General features: G+C 44.0%; 2 protein-coding genes and 1 pseudogene across 6 annotated transcripts in view; all 3 read right to left on the bottom strand.

The window, feature by feature from the left end:
- Window positions 1–26,934, bottom strand: part of SS2 (starch synthase 2) — a 101,232-nt gene that overhangs the window by 31,954 nt on the left and 42,344 nt on the right. For all 5 annotated transcript variants that reach the window (XM_086525140.1, XM_086525138.1, XM_086525137.1 and 2 more), the window contains 3 exons: window positions 26,534–26,578; window positions 26,284–26,457; window positions 22,926–23,930 (listed from right to left, as the gene is read on the bottom strand). In XM_086525140.1, coding sequence (XP_086381266.1) covers window positions 22,974–23,930; window positions 26,284–26,457; window positions 26,534–26,578 — 1,176 coding nt within the window. In that variant the 3' untranslated portion in view covers window positions 22,926–22,973. The remainder of the gene's footprint in view (window positions 1–22,925; window positions 23,931–26,283; window positions 26,458–26,533; window positions 26,579–26,934) is intronic.
- On the bottom strand, window positions 7,385–8,427 carry LOC147445699 (uncharacterized). Its single transcript, XM_086526090.1, has 2 exons — window positions 8,079–8,427; window positions 7,385–7,990 (listed from the first exon to the last, which is right to left on the bottom strand). Exons 1-2 carry the CDS (start codon window positions 8,268–8,270, stop codon window positions 7,556–7,558), a joined length of 627 nt encoding a protein of 208 aa, XP_086382216.1. The 5' UTR covers window positions 8,271–8,427; the 3' UTR covers window positions 7,385–7,555.
- Window positions 14,412–19,745, bottom strand: LOC147445698 (uncharacterized; annotated as a pseudogene).

The following is a 26,934-nucleotide window of genomic DNA, read 5'->3' as shown; positions in this document are numbered from 1 at the left end:
ACAAGAGGGCTCTTCATTTGACTGATGTACAGCTGTGTGGTTTCGTGCTTTTGTGCTAAGGCAAGAGCCTCCTTGAGCAGGAACACGGGTAGCTAATTGCTACTCCAAAGCAGGCACCGGTGAGGGTCATAACCTCACCGTACGGGTGCGTTTTCAGCGTTGTGTATGCGCTGTAAATTGACTGTTTTTCAGCCATACGGACGCCAAAATCATTGGGAATAGTGCCCCACTGGCAAAGGACAGTTAGGGGACTGTTTGGGGCTGAAAACAGGGCAAAAACCAGTAAATACAGCGAGCTGAATTTACTGTTTTTGGGCAGGAATCAGAGGGCTTACGCCAGTGCAAGTGAGATCCAGCAGGGGAATTGATTTCGCGCAAGTTTTGGGGCTGTTATGCTGCCGAAATTTGGCCAAATCAGGTAGTATCTAGTGTGATACAAGTAAAGGATTCCCAGGATCTTACTTTGTAATTTACCCTCTCAAAGAATAAAGAAATACCGAAGGGGCGCCAATTTTGGAGCCTAAAGGTTGTCGGCGTCTGCCCGGGGCATTCTAGCTTCCAAGCCGTGTGTGTATTCAAGTGTTAATTCTCGTCGCAGGTTCTCTTTGCAAAGTGCTCTGTGTGCGTGTCTAAAGTAAAGAATTTCGGGTGACAGCCAACGCCTACCGCCCCACAGGCCGGTTTCACCACCTGCCTCTTTGTCGTTGCATTTACCAAGTATTATAGTCTTGTATGACTGCCTGTATACGCATAACAAAGCGACACCATGCTACATCCACATCAAAAAACATATGCGCATCAAGAGCAAGAATCACTGCTTTAACCATATTTTGGAAATCTTTGTGCCAAAGACATGCATTATTGATATGCAATAACCGCTTATGGGGAAGAGGAGCCTCATCTAAAATGAATCAAATTAAATCAACATCCAAAGAGGAAAATGATCAGACAATGTAAAGGAACGATCAATCCTCATGGTACATGCAAACACGTCATATTGTTGGATACCCAACAAGTACCAGTGATCCAACCGTGCTCGATATCTTGAATGCGCATCACGAGCAAAAGTGTAACCTCCGTCTGTAGAACTAGTTAGGGCCCATAAATCTAAAACACCCACATCACTGACCATATTATCCCAAGAAGAACGCTCAAACTCAACATATGCAAATGACTTGATGTATTGTTATGGATTGCAGGCGCATTATTAAAGTCCCCACACCAAAATGCATGCAACCGCCAAGAATATTTGGTCAGATCTTGCCAAAGGTGTCTTCTTTGGGTGGAAGTAGTATAGGCATAGATGCCAACAACTTCCAAAACATTACCTTGAACAAGACATTGAACAACCATCCATGGCCCCTTCGGGTCATTATGTGCCAAGATTGGCCGCAACTCATCATGCACCATCATCAAAACACCTGAATAACTACCAGTGCCAGCATAAGCAATCCAAAATCCTGCAAAATATGAAGATTAACCTACAAATTCATGTTGATTATGCTCCTGTAAAACTACAATATTTGCTTTACGCACATGTACATAGTGCCAGGTCAGCTTCCACTTATCGTGATTACACAACCCATGCACCTTGTATGTAAAACATTTGAGAGAAGAATGCATTTGTACAGTGTTTACAAGAGACCTACAGGAAGGGGCTATGAAGAAGTAGTGCCCATTGACACATTTGCATCCATGCAACAGCCAACAACAAAGAATCCATATGCATTCCTTGTGAAGGAGGGAAGTGCATATTTCCTGTCGCAGATACAACACTAATCAAAGAATCTCTGTATGAACGAACCACTCTATCCCATGCTTTCAACCAACTTTTTGTTATCATGAGAGGTAGATGCAGATTGCCCCCGCTTTTCCCATCCAAAGCAGGCACATAGTTTCTTGACACTGGTGAAACACGCGTTTTAGCCACCCTTTTTGGAGTTTGCCAACCATCTTTACATCATCCACTTTTGCTTTACCCTTAGCATCAATCCTCGCATTTGGCAGAGTCCTGTTTTTATCTTTATCCTGTTGAAATTGCTTGCTTCCATTGGAGTCACCCAATTTTGTCTTCACAGACGAAGCAAAGGGAGGAACATCATTCTTTGTAGATAAAGGAATGGCAGAAGGCGACAATTTTAACAGAGGCTTTGGACGTTCAGATAGCATATGTGCAAATTGACCATAGCCAAAACAAGCACCCGCAAATTTGCCCCATTTGAGTTTTGCCGACCACATGATCCTCAAAATTGACCATTATTCCAATAGAAATGGGTTTATCTGTATCCCAAAGCACGCAAATCGATTGGAATAGGTTTCCACGTTAGGAGGGGATGTGACTTTGCCTAACTGTGCTGCCAAAAGAGATGGGAAATGTTTCCAAGTACGTGGAAATCCCACTATTTCCAACCAAATTGGACACCTGTAGCGGATCAAACTCTAATAATCCTTAGTAAGTGCCCAAGGCAATACATGCGTCATCTGCATATTGAAAAACAAAGGCAACATTTCCAGCAACTGCGAGCGAGCTTCCATATTTGCTAACAAGACCTCATAAAGGCCTCTTGCATCAAAATACACCCCTTAGACAGCTTGTCTTTTGAGCAAAAAGTCAATCCACTGACCTACACCTTGTGCAAAGGGCATTTTACCTGGAAAAAACAGAATAATAACATTTAAATCATATTGAGCAATCAACTCCATTAGTTCCTGCACCGTAATCACCACTTCGGTAGTGGGTTTTGAACCTTCCCAGGTACTCCGGGGATCCTTAGAAAGACATTCTTTAATGATATTCGCCGCATCCATAGAGGAGAGGGCCACTTGATTCCTTCTCTTGTGTACTACTTCTTCAACCATCAAGGGAAAACTTTGCACTACCGCACCCCTCACACACTACACAGGAAAGCCAGAAAACACAATGCGAAAAATAGCGCAAAACTAATAGAGCACCCACAAACTGTACAGAAACAAGAAGCTAAAGCCTACGTAGAGATAAGAAAATTCATCACTCCTACACTATACAAAAGAAACAACACACCCACCCTCACACTCCTACACACAAAACGGCAACCGACTGCAAACTGCCCCAAAATGCAGAGAACTACATAGAGGGCACCTCGCCAAGCATGTCCGCACAGAAGGGTAGCAAACACATAGCACGTCTCAGGGACAGGGGTATCACTGATACAGGAGCCCGCAGACTAGACCTCGTGCCAAACCAGGCACGCGCTCCAGAGCACAGAGAACCACCGCGTCAGAGAGAAACCATGCACATCACCACGGCTCAGCCACACACAATTTTTCTTTCGTAATGTCAGATTAATTTACAAATGGGAAACCTCAAAGAGAGGAAAACCCATAGAAAGAATTACAAACCGTAACTTAGAAACAGTCAAAGTAGAGCTGGTAATGGCTAACAGGGAGCTCGTCCAAGTCATACGCAACTTGAAGAGACTGCCTAAGAGATCTCTTGAAGAAAGAAACATATTCCACTTGAATCTGCTCAAACATGAGGGAATTCCGTGCTCTCCACACTGTCCATAGTACCCAGAATCTAACCCAGCCGAAAAAGTATGCATACGGCTGAAGCAAAGGCCAAAGCACTCCAAAGATCCAAAAAATTTACCAAATTGTAAGCCAAGGAAACGTGAGCGAAGAGCTGAAGAGATGCTATCCAAAAACTGTCGCATATGAGAACAAGACCACAATAGATGTGGAATATTCTCAACGCCTGCACCACAATGAACGCATCGCAAAGAGGCCAATCTTCTAGAGCGCAATAATTTGCCAGTGGGGAGAAGCCCAACAATACATCTCCACATAAACAATCGCTCCTTGAGAGGTAGCTTAGCATGCCACACTTTCATAATTTTACTCCGCCACCAAGTAACACTCTTATTCATATTCCATACCTTGTTACAGTGTTCTTGGATCCAGGAAGATGATTGCAGATGACAGTATACTTTGTTTGCAGAAATCGAACCAATCGAAGAACCAGCACAGAGCCAATTGCAAAGTTGATCATTATCAACTAGGAGCGGGACTCGACATATAGAATGGATCCACTCCTTAATGGTGTCCCACATGCGCCTGTAGTGTGACCCAAGTCCGAAGGTGAGAGTAGCCCCGTCCTTCAGCGTCTATCACATCTGTTATCCTATCAATACCTTTGCGGGAGAGAAAGTAACCCTGTTTAGGAGAGCGTTGAACAAGAGTCTGAGCAAAAACTCTACTCCAATGCAAACTCTCCAATCGAAGTGAATTTCCGCAGGCGTCATCTCTATCATTCCACAACAATTCCCTCAGACCAACTTCCAATCTGCCACTAGATTGGAAGCAAAGGGACATCCCAGAATTGTAGCTTCAAATTTACCAAAAACCACATTCCAATACAACGGCTGTCAATGGCCGAAGGCTAGCGTGGAAACCGCATGAGAGCACAAAAACGCAAGCATTTGCGTCCAAGGCCGTTTTTGCTTGATAAACACCAACAACAAAGTAGCCTTCCTTGCTGTAACATGAGAACACAAATGAAGGATAATCACATCATCACAACGTTTTGGAGTACAAAGCTTATCCATCACAAGCAATCGCAAGACTTTTTTGTGAGAGGAAGTGGACCAGAAGTGCTCCAAAATCCGAGACATGAAATCCCGGAGACGACGGGGTGGCCAATGCAACAGAGGCAGGAAAAATTGCATGTATGCCACCAAAATAGACTGCACTATTCTGAGTCTTACATGGAGCGTCCAGGTAGACAATTTCAAATAATGCAATTTAGACCTCAATTTATTCTCAACCCATTGCAACAACTTCGCATTGTTAACCGACCAAGCCAACGGATAACCAAGGTGCCTTACAATTTGATCAAGCTTCACTATCTCACTAGGCCATAACATAGCATGCCAATCCGTTTGATGCAAGGACAACAATTTAAATTTTCAGAAATTCACTTGCAGACCTGCAGCCAACCCATAAATACGTAGTGCTTCCATAACACAACGAACATCCTCAGGTTGATTTCTAGGCCGGCACATGGAGTCATCCGCATACGCTTGTGCTACAAAATGATCATGAGATGGTAGTTGTAATCCATGCAACCGAACCATATGCTATTAAGAAGTCCAGATACAATAGCGGAGGATGTGTAGCAATAGCATACAACATGGCACTCAAAGGGCATCCTTGCCCGACCGATCGACCAAGATCCCATAACCGAGTCAGCTCACCGTCAAGAATTTTGGTAGATTGATTGTTTTCATAAAGGAAATAGACTACCTGACGCATCCAGGGCCCAAAGCCCAAAGCCATCATGATTTGAGCAATGAAGTCCCAATGAACAGTGTCAAATGCTTTCTCTATATCAATCTGCATGATAAGCACATCTTGTCCAATATATTTCGCATACTCAATTCCAAAAAAAGCGTTAGCAATATTATCCATAATTTGCCTGCGAGGAATAAATCCATACTAAGCTGGATGTATGCGGGGAAACAAATGGTCAGCAACACGAGTAGCTATCATTTTCGACAACAATTTGTAAACGACCGGCATAAGTGTTATTGGCCGCCAATGTCAGAAGTATTCACACAATGCTTGCTTAGACAATAGTTTCACCAATTCTTCTTTCCACGATTGCGTGGTCCATGCATGATTTATCATGAAAAGGAGAGGCTGCTTAAGAAATTCCCAAAAGTGAAGGAAAAATTCAACCGTGAGCCGTCCCATCCAAGCGATTTCCAACAACCAAGATGCAACAAATGTCATGCAACTCGTCCTCAGTAAAACTGGCCTCAAGGGTAGCCACATCATTCATTGTCAATATAGGATGTACATAAGACAACAATAATTGTCTGGCTTGCAAAACCTCAATGGAGGGAGCCTCAGGCTTGGCAAAAACTCGTTGAAAATGATCCACCCTTGAGTCTGCCAATTGACCTTTCTTGGTCGTCCATTACCCAGCCTAGTTTTTAACCCTTTTGATAGAGGCAAATGTCCTCAAATGATGCAATGCTTAAAGGATTGTTTCGTTGAACAACCGTTATCCATAAAAGCGTATTGCCTAGATCTAAATTTCCATTTTTCAAGTCTTCTCTTATCATTATGCATCAATGAGGTTTTGATTGCGCATAATTCCTCTTGTTCTGAATCAGTAAGCCTTCTAGTATCTGCAAGACTTCCCAAGGCTTGACAGGTCTCCTTATCTTCTTGCACTTTATTTCTCAACTAGTACATGTACCACGAACAATAATCCTTATGACTGCCTGGATGCGCATGACAAAACGATACTAGGCCACATCCACATCAATAAACATATGAGAGACAAGTGGAGGAATTACTGCTTCAATCAAAGTTTGAAACGGTCTATTTGAAAGATATGCATTATTAATATGCAACAACTGCTTACAGAGGAGCGGGACATCTACATCTAATGCCTCAAAATAGACCCAGAGCCAAAGAGGAAAATGATCAGATAAGGTAAAAGAACAATCAATCCTCATATCACATGCAAACATATCATATTGCGGAGTGCCCAGTACATACCAACGATCCAATCCTGCTCTATATCCAGAGTGAGCATTATGAGTAAATATAACCCCACTCTGAAGAGTGCGTGATGGCCCATAGATCCAAGACACCCGTATTACTGACCATGCCATCCCAAGGAGAACATTCAGAGCCCAACATATGCGAGTGACTAGTTGCGTCGTCCGTGTCTGCAGGTGCATTATTTAAATCCTCGCACCAAAAAGCATGTGAATGCCAAGTGTATTTGACCAACTCTTGCCAAAGATGACTTCTTTGTGCCGAGGCAGTATAAGTATAAATACACGCAAATTCAAGATTATTCCCTTGGACAAGACATTGAACCACCATCCAACGGCCCGCCGGATTATTATCAGCTAAAACCGGCTGCAATTCATGACGCAACATCATGAAAACACTCGAGAAAGCACCAGTACCAGCGTAAGCATTCGAGAATCCTGCATAATACGAAGATTTTCCTACAAAATCATGTTGATTACGCTCCTGTAACACCCCTATATCTGCTTTATTTGTATCTAAACTAACATAATATGGCGGAAGGGAGAGCCCTTTACACGTGTCGAAATCTGCAACATGAGTCAAGGTTGTAAGATACGTAGTATTCGGTACATGTTCGATATAAACTGTACGTTGTTCCCTATGGATTGGGCCATAAGGTACGTAAAATTCGTAGTATATTTTTAAAAAGCTAAAAATACAAAGAATTTCAAATTTATATACAACCTATCTACTTTAAAAACACTCCACAATACTTAAACATAGCCACAACTTTAAAAAAACACTTAAATTCACCCCACAAGTTAAGTAACCGCTAGAATCGAGTCCAGACCACATGGCATAGTATAAGTCAAAACTCAAAAGTACATAACTGAATGCTGAATCCTGATACAAAAATAACATAGTCACTCAATAAAGAGTCTGGGTGGCTCAAGCAACAAAATAAAAAGCATAAATGAGTCATGACAAATGTTCAAGTCCTAAGACCCAAAGCACTGGGCAATCACTACTACTCAAAATCATCATCAGAGGCTAATAAAGACTCAGAAAGCATGTCTCCATCTGTCAAGACATTGGCCTCATCATCATAATCGGGCTCTCTCTCCTCTGGCACAGATGCTAGGGGTGCATCACCCTCATCTGGATCATCAGCCTCTGAACTCTGGGTGTGGATGAGTTGAACAGCCTCATTGGCTCGTCTACGAGCAGGCCGAACGGGTAACTTTCCTCTGCGAATGCTCTCTCTGTGTGCAACCTCTGGATGTGCAACAACAATGCGAAGAGGAATACTGTAAGCTCGAGAGCGAGATCTAGTAACCCGGCGATCCACGCTCTCTAGCTCCCTGTGCAACTCTCGAAGGATCTCCTCCTGCTCATCTCTAATCCGTGCATCGACCTCCTCCGCAGTAGGATCTGCCACCATCTTCAACTCTGTGGGATCCACCTACAATGACAAGACAAAACATAGTCCATGATTCAACACTGTCTTTTAATCATTGACTTGTTTTCATAAATGTGCATGTAAATCTCACCTGCTTGGGTGTCCCCAAGGCATGAAAGCTACGCACAAGCCGCATGTTAGCACGGCAATAAACCAGTCTCTCTAACTGCTTGGTGCTAAGACGATAGCGGATCTTCGGTGTGAATAAGAGAGTATGCACTCCAGTTGCGCTCGCATGCCCCAATTGAGCAATCCTACAACAATTCAAATAGCGAACACTCATGGGTCACAAGCGTCACGTGTGACAATATAGATTCATCATTCAATAATTATAAATTATAATTCATACTTCAGTATTCACCTGAGAAAGGATGCGCAATGCAAGGTGGCACAACTTGGGAAGGCCCTGGCGTCCATAGTTCTGCCACCATGTTAAAGGAAGCTTGGTAGCTTCCTTTCTCAATGCTACGAACCGCACAAAGGTGGGTCCTAAACTGTTCATGTAGCTACTCATCTCTGAATCCAGAATCAATTGCTCATCCTCATCATATATAATGTTCAGATATTCAGAGCGTAGTGTGAGCAATAAAGCCTCCTCAAACAATTCTTGGCTCTTGTAGAGAGGATGGAGAACTGCAGCCATCCCATGGATGGGACGACGCATGAACTGCCATCGAGTCTCTACAATAACCAAAATATCATAACGATTGCAAACAAATAGTCACAGTAAGTATGTGTTTTGAAAAATTATAAATAGACATGTCACATGAGGACACTAGAGCACTATGTAGTTTGTACTTACTGATCCTGTGTCAATGAGGTACATCCAGAAATGTGTGTCTTCATCTGTATAAACAAATGATACACCAACCCAAGTGTAGAGCCCTCCATGTCTGTGACCCGTAGTAGTACATACAATGGCTGTAGAGCCACTACCAAGGACTGCACCTGTGTCCAGAAGGTCTCATCAAGAACCTTTCTTTGAATGCTTGGTCGCCTCTGACTGAGCGTGGTGCATCAATCTCCACTTTGGACTGTCTGCAACAGTGGATCTCTCAATCTGAACAGCCTCTGAAGCACCAGATACATGTATGCAAATCTCGTCTTCGAGGGACGCACCATGTCTACTGTGCTGTGGCTCTTGAAGATTGCCAAGGCCTGGTGTTTTTTGCGGAAAAAAGTGGTAAGCTTGGACGCATCAGACACTGTAGGCTGCACCCAGGGAAGTTTGCCTATGTGCTCCATGAGAAGGTCTAGGCAATGTGCAGCGCATGGTGTCCACACAATGTGCTTGAACTCAGCCTCCACCATATCCCCCATGGCCTTGCAATTGGAGGCATTATCAGTGACCACCTACAATGAGTCATGACAAGATATTAAATGAAGTGTGGACATTATTACGTTGGACAATGTATGAAAAATTCAAATGTGCATGCCACATGGTCAGGAATCAGTATCTACCTACACGACGTTCTTCTCCCCAACCTCCTTGATGGCCTGGCGAATATGTTTGAAGATGAACGCCGCAAAAATGCGTCCTGCTTTCCCTGCATCCACGGCTCGTTAGAAGTATGTGCCCAAGCAGGAGGAAACAAGGATATTGATAATGTGGCGCCTCCGCGTGTCACTCCACCCATCACAAAGAATAGTGCATCCAAATTGTTGCCACCCAACCTTCACTGGAGTCAATGCTCGGTCTATGATCTCTTTTTGGTCGTCAAGCATGGTAGTGCGCATCTTTTGGTAGTCAAGACCATTCCAGGAATCTGTAGCACCAACCTGTGAAATAGCTCTCACCATCCTCTTCCATTGATCAGTCTTGAACACATTGAATGCAATGTTGCACTCTATGAGAGTCCGCGCAATCTGCATCTCTACAACTTTCTGTCGCTGTTTTACCCATGAATCACTGTGTACACGTGATGGCAATGTGGTTTGCCTTGGGCCACGTACACCCTCAACCCCACCTGCACTTGCTGCTGAAGCACTAGCACCCTCATCGTGAGCCTGTGAAACACGAGCTCTCTTTCTACTAGTGCCTGCAAATGATGGCGCTGTAGACGCAGAGCCGCCAATATCTCCAAGTAATGCATTCTACAAGGCATCCTCTGCTGCTGCTGCTGCTGCACGTGCTCCCGGTGACTGTGACGATGCAGTAGATCCTGGAGGAAAATGCTCCAAAATCAAGGCATCCCTCAATGCTTGCGGGATAGCCTCGCAACCCCCACATTGTCCAGTGGTGCCAATACCAGTGAGGTGCTTCAAAACCCTGGTAATGGTACTTGTCATCTGCTCTCCGCAATACTTGCACACCAAGTGCGAGTCCCTGAATTTGGTTGGCCTCCTGTGTTGACAACTCTCAGGACATTGGTGTGCTCGGCCCAAAGAGGATTAGGTCGACCAGGCATGATAACTCTGCAACATAATTAACGCACACTTCAAAGTTGAATACAAAAGTTACAATCTTTCGCGAGGTCAGGACTCTAGAGTGCCTCCTTGAGGCTTGCAGACTCCAAACACAAAGGGAGGGAGGGAGGGAGGGAGGGAGAAAGAACCTTATCGGTGGCGTTCCACCCTTGGTCTCTGTGCAGACACTGTGCAGACTCCAGAGACTGTGTTCTGGTTCTCTGTTGTGGTAATAAGAGGTATAGCATAGGTGGGCTTATACAAAGCCTCGCCCAACCAGCCTGACCAGGTGGATAAGGAACCGACGGCCAATTTTTTTTTTAAAGCCCTGCACGTACGGAATCGTACTATACATACGGATTCCGTACGGATGGACCGTATGGTACGAAAGCATGCCAGACGTACGTATGGAAACAACCCTTACATGAAGGCTAAACTCCAAAACTGAGAGAAGCCCCTGTGCACGCGATAAAGAGGGGGAGAGAAAAAGAGAGAGGTAGTCGAAGGCGGCCGGCCGTACTAGTGTACATAATGCCAAAGTAACTTCCACTTGTCGTGGTTGCACAATGCACGCACATTATACGTAAAGCATCTAAGAGGAGAATGCATCTGTACAGTATTTACAAGAGAAGCATGAGGCACTATCCTCAAGTGGTACTGCCCATGGGTCCATCCCCATACTAACAGCCAATAAAGCGGACTCCATACGCGTTCCTTAGTTGGGATTCTGATGCAGAGGGAACGACCTAGATGTTGAACCAAGTAGAGCATCTTTATATGAGTGTACCACTCTGTCCCACGCTTCAACTAGCGACTCGTGATCATGAGATATAGATGTAGAAGGTCCACCACTTCTCGCATCCAAAGCAAGCACATAATTTCTTGAAACAGGCGAAACAGGAGGCTTAACTGGCTTCTTTGGAGTTTGCCAACAATCAGTAGAATCTGACATTTTGCTTTACCTTTGGTATCTGCCTTTGCAGCAGGATACACATTAGGCATGCTTTTATTTTGATCTTTCCCCTGTTTGGCCTGCATGCTTCCATTAGCATCCTCCATCTTTGGTCTCACAAACGAAGAGGAGGGAGAGGCAACATGGGTTCTAGAGACGGGAACAGCAGAGGGTGGTAGTTTCAACAAAGATTCCTGGCATTCAAACTGCATATGGCCAAATTTTCCACAACTGAAACATGCACCTGCAAATTTTCCTCATTTGAGTTAAAACGGCCTTTTGTCTACCATTGGATCACCAGAGTCAACCATTATTCTTGACGGCGTCGGCTTATCTGTATCCCACAACACACAAAATCTATTGAAATTAGTATCCAAGTTTGGGGGCCATATGACTTTGCCCAACTGAGCAACTAGGAGAGGCAAAAAATGCTTCCAAGTTTGTGAAAATCCAACAATATTTCCACCCAGACTGGGCACCTATGTCGTATCAAGCTTGAATAGTCTTTAGTAAGCGCCCATGACAATACATGTGTCATTTGCATATTGAAAAACAAGGGTGACATTTCAAATAATTGCGAGCGAGCTTCTATGTATGCCAATAACACCTCATAAAAACCACGGGCACCAAAATACACTCCTCGGACAGCTTGTCTTTTCAACAGGAAATCAACCCATTGACCTACGTCTTGTGCCGAGGGCATCTTGCCAGGGGAGAACAAAATGTTTGCATTCAACGCATACTGTGCAACCGGATCCATAAGCTGCTGAACTGGAATAACCACTTCAGTAGCTGGCTGCTGACCTTCCCAAGCATTCCGAGCATCAGTAAAATCCTCTAACAAACGTTTTTTGAGGATGTTTGTAGCATCCATCAAGGAAAGATCCACCTGCTTCCTATGCTTATATACAGCTTCTTCGGCCATATCCAATCGAAAGAGCAGTTTCTAGAGCACACACTAGACTAGCACCCACTTTATATTTTGTTTTGTTTTGTCCCCCCCCCCCCACACCACAAGCTTTCTAGGAAAGACTATGTTGAATACACCGACAAAAAGACCCTCCTACTGAAAGTAAATACACAGAGACACCAACAGTCGCTCACACCAGAGTCTGACAGAAGGGCCGCATGCAGGTGAAAACTATCTTCGATCACCGGCGCACTAAGAAGGGCCTGCTCACTGTTGGAGTTGCGCAGGGCAAAGTCGCATGACAAACAAGTGGCAGAAGGATTCACTACCCCCGAAACCAACCGTCACTGCCTTACACACCCACACACTGACACACACACAGGAAGGGGGCAAAAACCAAACCAGGCCAGAGCGTGCGCAAAACAGCTAATTGATACTGAGATCCCTACTAAATCTCGCCCGCTGCTGTAACTCTCGTCAAATCTGATGACACCCAAGGTGGTTTGCCATTAGAAGAGGTGCACTGTATTGTTGTAAGCATACTCAACCAACGGCAAATAATGCTCCCAAAATGCCTTAAGCTCTGAAACATAGTACTTAGCAGATCCTAGATAGTAGAATTTGCTTCTTCAGACTGTGCATCTGTTTGTGGATAAAAAGAAGATGAGAACTTTAGGGTAGAGCCCATGTTCTCAAACAATGCTTTCCAAAACAAGCTAGTCATTCTTCGGTCTCTCTCATTGACAATTGAATGTGGCATCCCATGGTACTTAAAGATATTTTGCATGAATATCTTGACCATGTATTCAGGCTTAATCTTCTTTTTGACAAGAATGAAATGTGCATGCTTGCTGAATCTGCAAATGATTGTCCAGATTACATCATTCCCTGTAGTTGTTCTTGGAAGATGAAAAATGAAGTCCATGGCAATACTTTCCCATGGCCTCTCTGGAATAGGCAACGGTTGCAATAACCATGGTACCTTCTGTCTGCCAAACTTGACCTTTTGGCATATTAGGCAAGATCTGACATATGCATCCACATTTGATCTCAAAGCTGACCAATAAAAGAACTCAAAGTCGGCCAATAATAGAAAGTCTCTACCGCTTTGACAGTAGCATCAATGGCACGATGTCCAACATACGATGGAGCGTGACTTTCGAGCAAAACTTTGGTCCTTAATGGCTTTGTAATGCATAGTCGGACATGCATCATGATAAAGAAATCTTTAAGAATGTAATCAGCATGATGTTGTCCGTTGATCAGTTGTTCATAGATTCCAGAAAAATCTTCACCAGTTGCATATTGCTCTTTCGTATCATCAAGTTCCTGATGATAAGAAATTGAAACAACTGACACTTGTGGTTTGCAAGATAAGACATCAACAACCACATTTTTCTTGCCTTCCACATGCATGATCCATTCTGACACCATTTTTGTAAACTATGTGCCCAAGAAAGTGAACCTCTTCCATAAAGAATTCACTCTTTTTGCCATTAATGAGCAATTTATTGCGTTTAAGTTCATTAAAGACTGCAATGAGATGACCTCTATGCTCCTCTTCATTCCTTGAAAAGATAATCATATCATCAAAGAATGTGCCTACGAAGGTTCTGTGTGAAAGAAAGATTTTGTCCATCATTCTGTTAAAAGTGGTAGGAGCATTGGTCAAACCATCATTCTGTTAAAAGTGGTAGGAGCATTGGTCAAACCAAACAGCATCACTAAGAATTCATAGAGACCAAATGTAGTTCTAAAAGCAGTCTTGGGAATATCCTCCGGTCTTATTCTAATTTGATGGTATCCGTTTTCAAATCTATCCTGCTAAATGTTCTTGCTCCCTGTAATCGATCAAGAATGCCATCTATTCGAAGAATCGGGAACCTATTCTTGATTAGCTCATTAATCTGCGTCATTATCTCTTTTTGTTGTGCTGCACTAACCCTATACAGTGGCCTATTGGGGGACTAGACCCTGGAACAAGATCTATAGTATGATCATCACGCCTCTCAGGGGGGAACTCTCCTGGCAATAAATCTAAAAAAAAATCATTGAATTTATCCAAGAAAGCCCTGCAGACACATCATTTTCAACTCCATTAACTTGCTTTGCAAAAACCAAGTGCGCAGAAAGATGACTTCTAATTGCTAAAGTAATAGCTAAAGCAGAGACTATTGGGATAAACTCCCCTTTTAGCTTTACATCCAATGTGTTGAGTCTTGCCCCTATCTACAAGAGTGATTATTCTGTTGAAGACATCCAAAACAACATGCTTCCTGTGGCACCAAGATATGCCTAACAGAACATCACAGCCTTCCAATGGCATAATATGAAACTCCTATGTGTCCACATAACTTTGAGTGTGTATACGGAGTTTGCCAAGTATGGGGGTGACAGGTTCAAAATGCCCAGGGGATGCCAAATCAGCCTGTCCAACTGGTCCCATTTCTTTAGGACGTATTCCCAGCTTGGCTGCCAATGACGGTGTAATAAAATTGGCACGAGCTCCAGGATCAAAGAAAATAAGCACTGTAGAATCTCTGATCTTGCCCCAAGCTCTGCAGAACTCTGAAGCATCAGTACATGGCTGATCACCAGCCATGTCAGGCACTAAACCTGCACTCGACATTGTCTTCTTCTTTGGCAATGCATCTTTATCCTCCGCATCCTTTTGTTGTTGTTGTGGACACTTTGAAGCAATATGCCCTTTTTCTTTGCAAATGAAGCACTTCCCAGCTTGCATTAAAGCCTTTCTTTCTTCAAATGACTTTCCAAATAATGGTCTCTTCTGTCCTTTGCCTTGTCTGAAGAATTTCTAAGACTGTTCCTGAAAGGTCTTCTTTCCAAATGGCTTCTTTCCATAAAAGGTCATAGCTCGAAAATCCTTCTTTGAACCTGTATCTTGTTTGCCCCATGTTTCCTTCTTGGCGGTACTCTTGAATCCACATGAACCTCCTTGCAGTAGTGTGTTAGCCATGTTTGCATTCTCAATCATCTGGTCATGTTTGCAACATTTTCATGCAATAGTCTCTGATTTCTTAGGGCAAACCACATTAGTATTTCTCAATCTTCTCTGACAGTGGCATTATCCTGTATGAAGTAACTGGTAAGAGTGCATCCCAAAATTTATTGTTATACTCTTCCAGATTTTCACAATTTGTTGCATCCAGCTTGTGCCATGCTATCATGGCATCTACTTTGAATGTGTTTGTCAGCCAGCAAATGAGAACTGTTGTTTGAACTGGACCCAAGTAGCAGGTGCTAATCCTTGCATTAACAGTGAGGTCCACCACTATTAAGCATTACCCTTTAAGAACGTTGTTGCCTTCCACACCTTAGAAGAATTTGTGAAATTACCTCCAGAATATGCGGCATCAAACTGTTGGATAAAAGTCAAAGCTTTCAACTTGTCCTGCATAGCACTGAAAGTCTCAAACTTCACTGCTTGACCACCTTCCTTATAGTCCTTAGCCTTTATGCTCTGAGGTGTCATGTGATCATAGATTGGTGGCAGTAAGAATGGCAAATCCTTAGGCATCTTCTTCTCCAGACTAACCTCACCAGTCTTTGCTGCCAAACGCTCACGGGGCTGAGGAATTTCAGACATGCTAACAGGTGGTGCACGGCGCACGCATCAGAACTGGATTGTAGAAGGTCTATGTCTTGATGTACACCGATGTTGGCATAAAGAGGGTTCACTGCCTCAGTAGGCAACATTCATGGTGACCCTCTTGGCATATATCTTGGAAAACTAGTGGGATGTCTTGCCATGGCCTGAGAAATTGACCCACCACCAAAGCATCCAGGTTGGGCAGCAATCTAAGTGGAAATGGTCGGCATAAGCAACTGTGCATTACTCCCTTGACCATTCACTATTGGGTCATGTAGCTTGTTGCACTGGACCTGTTGCCACTGCTGGTGTCTTCTCAACATGCTCTACAATAGGAGGAACCTGTTCCTTCAATTTGTTTGTGGCATGATGAGACAATTCAGCCTATGAATTCTCTTTGCGTGATTTCATAAACTTCTTCATTCTGGGATTCTTGACAAGCTGTCGAAATGTGCCAACCATGCTCATGAGTTGTGCAGTAAACAGATTTTCCTTTTCCTGCTCTTCAAGAGTCATATTAGGCTGTGCCACACGCTCTGTCCTGGCAGACATTGACACCTACGCACCCGCTGTGTCCCTACGGTGTCTGCGAGTTGAAGAGGAACTCTCTTCAGGAGGAAGCTTGCCTTTGCCTGTATCTGCCATAGCTGCAACTCTGGCTAAAGCAAGTCTAAGGTATCCAAAGAAAGATTAGAGTAATCTTTCTTACCTATAAACTATCTGTATGTGTATCCTGTTCACCTAAGACTATCCATGTCAGACTCTTTAACGAAAGAGTTCAAATCCCATCAATGGAACCATAAAACCGGTCTATGGTCTCATAAAGCGGTGATTCTCTGAATTAAATACCTGGACTTTTCATTCACATACAGACTTCAAATCTCACTCCCTCCCTCAACACCAGATTGGCCCCCAAGTCCAGCGTCCCTTGCGGTATTTGTTTTTCAATCAAGAGTAGAGAAATTACAAAGATTGAGTGCTTCACATTACAGGACCTGTTCACAACAGATTTTCACCCGGTCTGCGACGGCAACATAACGGCACTATAACTTGCCCAGAACAAAATCTCAAGTAGGGAAGCACTTTCTCTCATCAAAACCCTTCCATTTTTGAGCCCAAAACAGTAGATTTCAGGCCACTGTATTTTCTAATTTTTGACCCATTTTCCACCTATTTTCAGTCCTAATCAATCCACATACTGTATCATGGGCTATGTTGCCCTCAATTCTGGCATCATTCTGAGCACAAAACAGCTCAAAAACAGCACTGATTCAAAGCTGAATTTTAGTGCCTGTACAGAGAGGTTATCACCCTCTCTTGTACCTGCTCTGGAGTAGCAGTTAGCTATTCCTGTTCCTGGACAAAGAGGCTCTTGCCTCAGTGTTTTAGCATCAACCCCACACAGTTGTACATAATGTCAAATGATCGGCCCTCTAGTAGGGCATTACCACTGCTCATAAGAGAAAGTAGGAGTCAAGAGGGAGCAAGCTCAACCACCTGTGCATGAGAGACAAGGAGAGGGCAATACGCAATAGCTTTGGTACCTGCAACAATCCACCACACTCACAAAAAGAGCCCAGCGCTAGATTAAAACGCCATCTCTCACTCTCAAGCTGGAAAGTAGCCAAAAATGTGCCAAGTGGCACTCATGCATGGTTTTCCCGCTTTGTACCTACCGGTCTAAAAATATCTCAACCAGTTGCTCAGTTGACTTAGCGCCAGAGTAATAAAATGTTCCTCTTGTCATTTCGGAGCTAATGACGTGAACATATTTCAAGGTCCAAAAATAGCAACTCCCTAAATTTTAGGGATCACTTTATTACATTCCCCCTGGTCTTCTGACCATCTTTCAACACTGTGACCGCATCTAAAAATGCAATGTGGCTTAGATACAGTGACTTTCAATCAGTGTCCACTTACAGGAGTGCACATTTATTTTGGCCAAGCACTCTGTCTGCACCTTTTTCAGTGGCCAAGCACATGGTCCTGATCCACTGCCATTTTATTCTTCAGTGTTAATTCTAAGGCTCAAACAAACCATTAGTCCAATGCCCCAATGGTCGTCTTCTCTAGCCATGCAATGGTCCAAGCTTAATCCAAGAAAATTGGGGGAAAACAATGACAGCAAAAGAAGAAGAAAAAGATATATCTATATATATAAAGAGAGAAAGTAACTGCAAAAATATCACCACCTGCTGACACTCTGCTTCTGAGCATCTCTTGTATTGTTTATAAGTGCCCTTGGGGTCACACTTTGGAGAGCATCTAGACGCAAAGTCTCAGAGAGAGTTGGACCCGGAAGAGCTGTACTTGTGACGAGCAATAATAAGCAAATATCGAGAGGGGCGCCAATGCATCGTGGCTCAAAACCCCGTTGTGCCATGTCGACTCTCTCTCTCTCTCTCTCTCTCTCTCTCTCTCTCTCTCTCTCTCTCTCTCTCTCTCTCTCAAAGTTCAATAATTTTGCAGTTTTGTTCGTGTGTTGCTATTGAGTTCTCACTTGGAGTGTCCAAGCCTGTAACAATAATATCAGAGCTCAGAAAGATGCTTCTTCTACGAAGGATCTGATCCATTTTGCTGCACACACGGCTCTCACGAAGAATCTAACAGAGACTACATCCCTCTATGGGGAGATGAAGAAAAGTTAAAACTTAGCATGGGATTGAAGAAATCTTACGGCCGGGAATTTTGCCAGAGCGAAGTACAAACGTTAACTACACGTTGACACATGTGTGAAAAGATTAATGAAGTGTTCCAAAAACCCGAAATATGTGAAGCATACGAAGAATTACCCGATTGATGAGATTCACTTGAGATGGCAAGAGTCGTTGATTCTCCTCTCAAGGCACGAAGGAAGCTGAAAGAAAAGCCAAGTGCAGACAAGATCTTGAAAAGAAGATGAACCCGTTAATGAAAGGCTTAAAAGGACTCTCGAAAGAAGAAAAAATCAATGGATTTTTCGAGTTATCTCAGCCAAAAGTCGACTTTTGAGGTTGTAAGCAGATGCAAGAAGCATGTTCGTTTCAAGGATGACCTAGATTTTTGTTCGTCTTCAAAGAGTTCGACAGTTCGTCGTCCTCTAGTTCCACAGAGGATGAGAAAAAGCGAAAGAAGCAGAGAAAAATTAATAAAAGCAGAGCTTTGAAAAAGTCTAGAAGGCAAGGGAGGCCATCTAGCAATTCAGAATAGAAGAGCTCATCCTCTTCTGTCAGTGAACAACTGGACAAGAAGACTAAGGAGTTCAAGGATGGGGGTCAAGCAATCAGGTTTGACACGTTTTCAAGCTACCAAGACACCCATTGAGCCCTTGAATTCATACAACACTATCACGTCGCCTCCTCAGGAGGTTAGTTCTCAAAACGCTCCAAGGTGCGAAGGGCAGCATCTTACTTGAAAGGAAATGCACAAACATGGTAGTCTACTTTTTTATTACGCAGAGAAGCACCTATGAAGTGAATATGCAGAAGATGCCATCACAGCTTCGCATCATCTGAGAATGACTAAGAAAGATACATTGATGTTAGAGTTAGGCATCTCAAGAAAACTGCCCAATGTAATCCCATTATTTAGTTTGGCTTTTAGGTATTTATTTTACTTATTTGTCAAAGTCTTGGGTAGGGCAATTTACTGGGATTGATATATAAGCAACCCCTTGCCTCCATTGTATACACATTCAGTTATTCATTGCCAAGGTTGATTGGTTCAGGAGACTCTCTCTCTCTCTCTCTCTCTCTCTCTCTCTCTCTCTCTCTCTCTCTGCGCCCGCTGCCCTGCGGCCGCGCTGCACCCCCGTCCCCCTCGCGTCCTCGCTGCCCCTCGCGCCTACGCTGCCTGCACCCGCGCGCCCTCTGCCCTACCCTACCGCTAGGGTGGGTGCACACGTGCATCTAGCGACTCCCTTGCGGCCGACTCCCCCCCCCCCCCCCCCCGCGCCCGCTGCTAGGGTGGGTGCACACGTACATCTAATCCCCTTGCGGACGGCGATCAAACATGAGGAAGACGAACAATAAAGCCGACCCCCTAGAGAACGCCATTCAAAAATGTAAAGAGGAAATGACGGATCCCATTACCAAGCTGAACCGCAATCTCTGGGACACAATAAACATGCTCGAAAGACGTGTGCTGATCCAAGAGAGCAAAATAAGCACGCTAGAAGACCGAGTGACGACCCAAGAGGAAGAGATCGCATCACTCAAGAAAGAACTCGCCGAAGCCCGATCAAGAAACACATTGGAAGAGGGCCAACTGCAACCCTCAGTAATCGAAGAAATCAACACAATCAAGGAACAAGTACGGGCCATCAAGGAGGGAGAAGAACAGCACAAAGAAATGACGACTTCTTGGGTGGATGTTCTTACCAAAACCCAACAAAAGGCGGACGAAGCCGAGAAATGGATCAACGTGGCCAAGAAAGGAAAAGACAAGGAGATAACGCCCACGTCCACACCCAACAACATCATTAACCAGACACTAGAGGAGGAGCAGAGGAGAAGGGTGCGCGCTTTACATGTGAGAATTTGCGGTCTCAAAGACAAAGGCAATGTGGACGAAGAAGTAAAAGAACTCACAGCCTTGATGGGGATTCATGAGCAGACACACACAAGGGCATGCAGAGTGGGCAACATAAAAAAAAATGGAGGCAGTGGAGAAACCTCAAAAGAAAGAGCACTCATCCTCCGTTTTCCCTCCATGGAAGCAAAGAAGTCATTCTTGAAGAAAAGACCAACTCTTAAAGAGACTGGCATCTTCCTCGGGGATGATCTCACCCTCTCGCAGATCGCTCATATGCAGGAAGTAATGCCGGAGATTAGAGCGGCAAGGGGAAAAGGCAAGATCGCTTTTTACTGAGACGGAAAAGTGTTAATACTTGAGCAACGCTCCACATGACGGTGCGAGACTCATGGGACCACACTCAAAGTAGCTGCCTGGAACTGCAATGGATCTATGTGTCTTGATGTGGGTGCTTTTGAGGACAGCTTTACTGGAAGAGACATCATCTTCTACTCTCAGACACACCAAGCCCCTGGGCAATCCATGCCTCACATCAGTGGATACAGGTGGGAGACAGCCTACAGACAGGAGACACGCTCAGAGCATAGAGGGCGGGGCTCGAGAGGAGTGGCAGTGTTATTTAGAGAGGATCTGCAGCCACTGATACATATAGCCCGCAGGGACGAGCAGGCTAGGTACATGTGGGTGAGACTGAAAGCAGAGACAGGCAGATACCTCTATCTAGCTATTTGTTACTTCCCCCCGAGTACATCAGTTTATGCACCACCCAGAGGATAGTCCCCTTTCTCTATTTTGGTGATGACATATGGGAGTTCTCTAGGGACGGTGACATTATCATCCTCGGGGACTTCAATGCTAGGACTGCCCATCACCGGGCAGTGTTTTATGATACTTCAGAGGAGATGCTAAGAGAGATAGATGTGGCAGAAACGGGCCTTTCCAAACTATCACACGATATGGAATATACTCAGTATGGGCGACACCTGATAGACATGGGCACTGCACATGGATTGGCCATCTTGAACGGCCTACAGAGATTTCCTGCTGCGGGAGGTTTTACATGCTTCCCACACAGACATGGAGCCAGCACGGTGGACTATGTCATGGCACAACCGAATCTCATCTCTAGTATCCAGGATCTCACAGTTGGGCCCAGACCGGTCGGGGTGGCAGTGGATCATGCTCTGGTGTCAATGACCATCTCCTTCCAGTTCAGTGTAGCACACAGGCCACGAGTGGCAGCCCCTACTCGCTACACATTTACAAGGGAGACTGACTCTGTATACATGGACGGAATCTATAGACGCCTATGCACTGAGGACCCAGGGCGACCTTTGGAGGAGCTAACTACTATACTGACACAGACATTACATGAGGCAGCAGCAGAAGCATACCCACACACCCAGCCCTCTGTGGGTAAATCTCTTCGCTTGGAGAGTCTGCATTGGAGCAAGGCCTTCACAGGTGGTTGATGACTCGGGTTATGTTCTTTCATTTGCTGATCCAGTGTCCCGCTTTTGGTTGGGTCTTCACTATTCTCCTCTCTGGCGGGAGATTCAAAGGATGCTTGCTGCTCACTCACCCATTCCTCCTTTGGATGTGGACTCTCGCTTCTCTGATTGGAATCTGGCTACTACTAGATTGGACAGCATCTCGGCTGGCAGTGTCTATGCCATCCTTCAGTCTGATGTATGGATTGTGCATCAGGGTAATCAGCGGTGGTCGCTTTCCGAGTCATCCTTGTGGTGGCAACACACATTGTCTCGCATTTGGCAGAGTCATCTGCCTTTGAAGGAACGTGTTTTCTTGTGGCGCTGCTTGGTGGGAGCTCTACTTGTTGGCAGAGTGTTACATGCTCGGCATATTGCACCTTCCCGCTGCCCCGGATGCCTTGAAGCTGAGGAGACCGTGTCACACTTACTGTGGCGTTGTTGTCACTCCAAACAAAGCCTTCATTCGGCAAGTGTCGACTGCTCTTCGGCTGTGTTTTCCTTCCGGCTCTTTTCACAGACGCTTTGGCTTTTTGGGGTGCTACACTCACCGCAATCTCAGTTTGCGGTGTTCTTCACCTGGGTCAGATTTTGGACTCTGTGGGCCATTTGGCACCATAGGAACTCCTTAATGTTCCAAGGCACTTCTGTTGACCCCTTTCCCTATTTCAAATTATCTCTTGGTCAAGCGCTACATTTTGCCTGTGACGCTGGAGACATCACTCTTGATACCTACAAGATTTAATTTTGACTGTTTCTAGCCTTCGGAGCCTCTTCGTGCTCCGCTTTTTGTATCCCCTTCTTTTCGTGGGTTTTCCTCGCTTTGAGGTTTCCCACTTGTAAATTAATCAAAGCAGATATACAAAAAAAAGTGTGTGTTCGGGTATGCATTGCCATGCTTCTCCCCACCAGTCTTCATATCAGTACGGAAATATCTACAACAGAATAGAACTATTTACAGAAAAAAAAAGACGTGGTGTGTGCAAGCACGTGTGTTTAGCTGTGTGCACACGCTTGTATGTGTGAGTTTGGAAGGTTAGAAATCTTTGAAGACTTACATCATACAAGGTGACAGAAAATATAAACCCAGAAAATTTCCGCATAGATCACCACTGATACTTCGCAGCAACCATCACTTCTTCATATTGCTTGGCAGCCTGATCCCAACTCAGATCTTGCGTCATGCCTCTTTCTTGGATGCCCTTCCAACTGTCTTTAAAATCGCGAAATGTCCACATCGCAGTACCAAGAGCATGAATCAATCCAGTACCATCTGCTTTATCAAAAGTCCACCCAGTGCCTGTGTTGGAATAGGGGTCAAATGCCTTAACAGTGTCTCTAAGACCACCGACAGCATGTACAACAGGGATTGTACCATATCGCATAGCGTAGAGCTGATTCAAACCACATGGTTCAAACCTTGAGGGCATCAACAGAATATCACATCCTGCAGTAATCCTGTGAGCTGTTTTGACCGAAAAACCTACCCAAGCTCTTACTTTATCACGGTGCTGACTTTCAAATGACCGTAGCATATTCTCAAGATCAGCCCTGCCTGTGCCAAGCATAACTAATTGCAGGTCTTGCTCCATCATCCAGGGCATTGCATCTGCAATTATATCAACCCCCTTTTGGTTGTCAAGGCGTCCAATAAAACCAAGCAGTGGGACATCACTTCGAACAGGTAAACCGAGTTCCTTTTGAAAGGCAGCTTTGCATAAAGCTTTTCCATACTCTAGATTGTTAAGCGAATAATTGGAATAACCATCGGTATTCAGATGAACATCCAGCTCAGGGCTCCATTCCTTGTCATCAATACCATTCACAATACCCCGAAGCTTCCAGTTGTGCTCACGGACCACGCCATCCAAACCCCATCCCCCGAGCTGTGTCTGGCATTCCCATGCATAGCCATGACTGACGGCAACAATACGATGTGCCGTAATAAGGCCTGCCATAAAGATATTTAAATGCTCGCCTCCAACTGGATCATATAAACGAAATTTTTCTATATAATGCTCTGGGAGCCCCATGAGTGAAAAATCTGATAATGGCCCACGTCCCTGCCCATAATGCAAAAAGTACAAAAACCATATCAGAAAAACAACTAATCTCTCTTTTAAGAGACTCAGAAGTTGATACCAGGCAAGCCTTAACCAGGAAGTAATAACCCAATATGAAGAAGAGAACCAATAGAAAACCTATTAAAAACATAACCTAAGTTGCCAAGTGCTTGGAATGAGGACATGGGCAGCAAGCCAGCCCCTAACTCAACTTTAGAAGGCCGCTATTTCTTAACCATGGGTGGTCTTCCCCTAATATGGTAGGTTGCTTATTTTATTCTTGTCTGCGCTGGTCTGCAAGTAAGGGTACATCAACATAGCTTAATACATATACTTTTAGACAGAGATAAGCAGTGACTTTTCTGATTGTGTAAAACTATGGGTGGTCTTCCCCTAACGTGGTAGGTGGTTTTATTTTATTTCTGTCTGCGCTGATCTGCAAGTAAGGGTACGTCGACATAGCTTAATACATAAGTCGACATAGCTTAATACATAAACTTTTAGACAGAGATAAGCGGTGATATTTCTCATTATGTTCTCCAGTGAGCACAGTGTGCATGCGATGTTGTGACGTGCCTGATAGATCCCACGTGTTTTCTATGTGCCCCCCTTTCTACGTGATATTGAAGGTAGGCAATCACTAAACCTTGTAATATTTATACATTATTTTTTTCTTCTGTAATTATAGTAGCATTCAATTCATTTGCTCACCAATCTAATAAGCACAACTAAATCAGGAGAATTTGGCATATAGTCAATGATGGGTATACTATGCACTGCACTCATTCATGTAGACCATACCATCTAATCTGGTATCGGGTATATTTAGGAATGCTTGTGTTTTTAGTCGATGAAGCTTATTCTGGTTTTTGAAAAGTGTGGTGACTTGTGTTGTTCCATTGTTGATTATCTTCACAAAGTAGCAAACAATCCTATTGTTTGAGGAATTCAAGGAGAGTTAGGTAAGCCTTCTAGGTTGGGCCTCGGTCCTGTTGTTGTTTGGTGACTGTTGATCTGGTTCTTCCTCCTGTTGCTGTGGTTTTCTCATCTCTCACCAGGCCGTGATGATGCCTTTATACCTTTTGTTGCTTGATTACTTCAGTGCTAGCAATGTGGATGCAATCACTGCCAATGTAGGCAAGTGAAATGCTAAGTCTTATGCAAATTTTGTTTTCATAAGTCTAGTGTCCAAGCCTATTAGATTGCCTCAGTTTAGATGTTTACAATAATCTAGTGTCGAAGCCTGTTGATGCAAACGATTGTGTCCTTTTTGGGTGGTAACTGAAAATTGGAGACAGTTAATGCACAATCAAGTGTTTTTCACCATATCTCAGGTGCTATCTTTTTTATTGGGGTTCGATCTGCTTTTTGTGGTGTCCTTGGCTCCTGTCTAGCTTGAAGTGATCCTGAAACGTAGACTTGCAATTCAGCCCCTGTTGATGCAAGTAGCACTTCAAACTTTTTTGTTGCAAACACAAAAATCGTTTGTGCAACTTTTCGCTTGAGCTTACCATCTTTATCAGAGTTGATTAGATGATGTTGAAGAATCAAAGCATCCTATTTTAAAACACTCTATAAGAAACACTAGTTTCTAATCAACATGGAATGCCGGACTTCTAACATGGTGAAGACACCAAACTGTACCTTTCAGTTCTGAGCAAGAAGAAAGTGAAAGGAAGCCAACATTAATTGCCGTACTTCAATGAATCCATTGGTCCCACCGTCAGCAAAGACTAAACAAGCAATAATATTAACCTTCCACTTAATGGTAAGGATACAGCAATACCTAATTCAGAGTAGACTGACAGTAAGTAGAAAAAAGCTCTGAGCAAGCACGCCATCATGCAGGTCCTTAAAAAGCCAATGCATCACTTGGTAGGGTTAGCATAGATGCCACTGGTATCATGCTGTCACACAAGAGAGAGGACCCATTATGCTAGAGCAGTGTCATATTTTATCTGTAACCTCATTGAAGAGTCTACCGTGCCTATGTGCCTGCAATAATGGAACTATATGCCCTCATGGGTAATGAAAATAGCTATGTTAAATCCTTTGGCCCTTTGAGTGGCAAGACCTCCATCGACCATTAAATTCTCCCGAAGTTTGGAAGGAGCCTATCACTTGACTGACACCAACAACATCCCATTCACAATCATGTCTCAAAAGCCTGTAACTATTGCAGACCGTTTTAACCCACCATACCGTTGTAAAAACAAAAAGCTCCACAAAGCAAAATGAAAGGTGAAGCATGAGCAAGCCTGACACTTAGCAGCATGAGGATGATCATCATACACCCTAATCAAACCCTTGTCAAGCCATAACAACATTTTTCTGATTGTCTAATCCTGACTACCTGATGAGCAATATTGTGTATCACAAGAATAGAGCGTGCAAACTCCATTAGTCCATTGTCTCGATAATATGCCTGCAAATACACTGGAAGCAATGCAGTGTGCCAATCATTAGCAACAAAGATAAGATTTCCATCGCCGTAGCACACACCACCACATGGTACATGCCATGGAACCTGTAGACACACAAAGACAGTAAATTTTGGCTCTGATTAAAGGATTTGACACTAAGCATCAGCAAAAATTCCTCACCTCAACAGCTGCTTTGCAGAACAACACCATGCGTTTCAGCACATCCTGCATACATATGTCCTCTTATCAGAATAGTCACTACATTCTGATCAAAGACCTACCTAAACCACTTTCCAACGCCATTAGAATATTTAAACACATATCAATTAATACCGGATGTTCTCTGTGCAATAAATGAGGGGTTGACACTCAAAACATTCTTACCAGTGTCCTTGCATCTTACAGCTGATATTTACTGCTAGAGAGTCTCACCCACTTTATTTGGGTATTGAGTATTTTATCTCCTCATGGTGCACATCCTTGTCAAAATTTCGTCATACTTTATTAGCAATGCCTGGTTTTGTTCTCCATGCCCAGACAATAATCAATGTGCAGATATGCCTACATAGCTTGGAACATCT

The sequence above is a fragment of the Adiantum capillus-veneris genome, chromosome 12 (assembly GCF_014529385.1).
Source record: "Adiantum capillus-veneris isolate H3 chromosome 12, ASM1452938v2, whole genome shotgun sequence".
NCBI classification, from domain to species: Eukaryota; Viridiplantae; Streptophyta; class Polypodiopsida; order Polypodiales; family Pteridaceae; genus Adiantum; species Adiantum capillus-veneris.
This window is presented reverse-complemented; position numbering and strand designations above follow the sequence as displayed.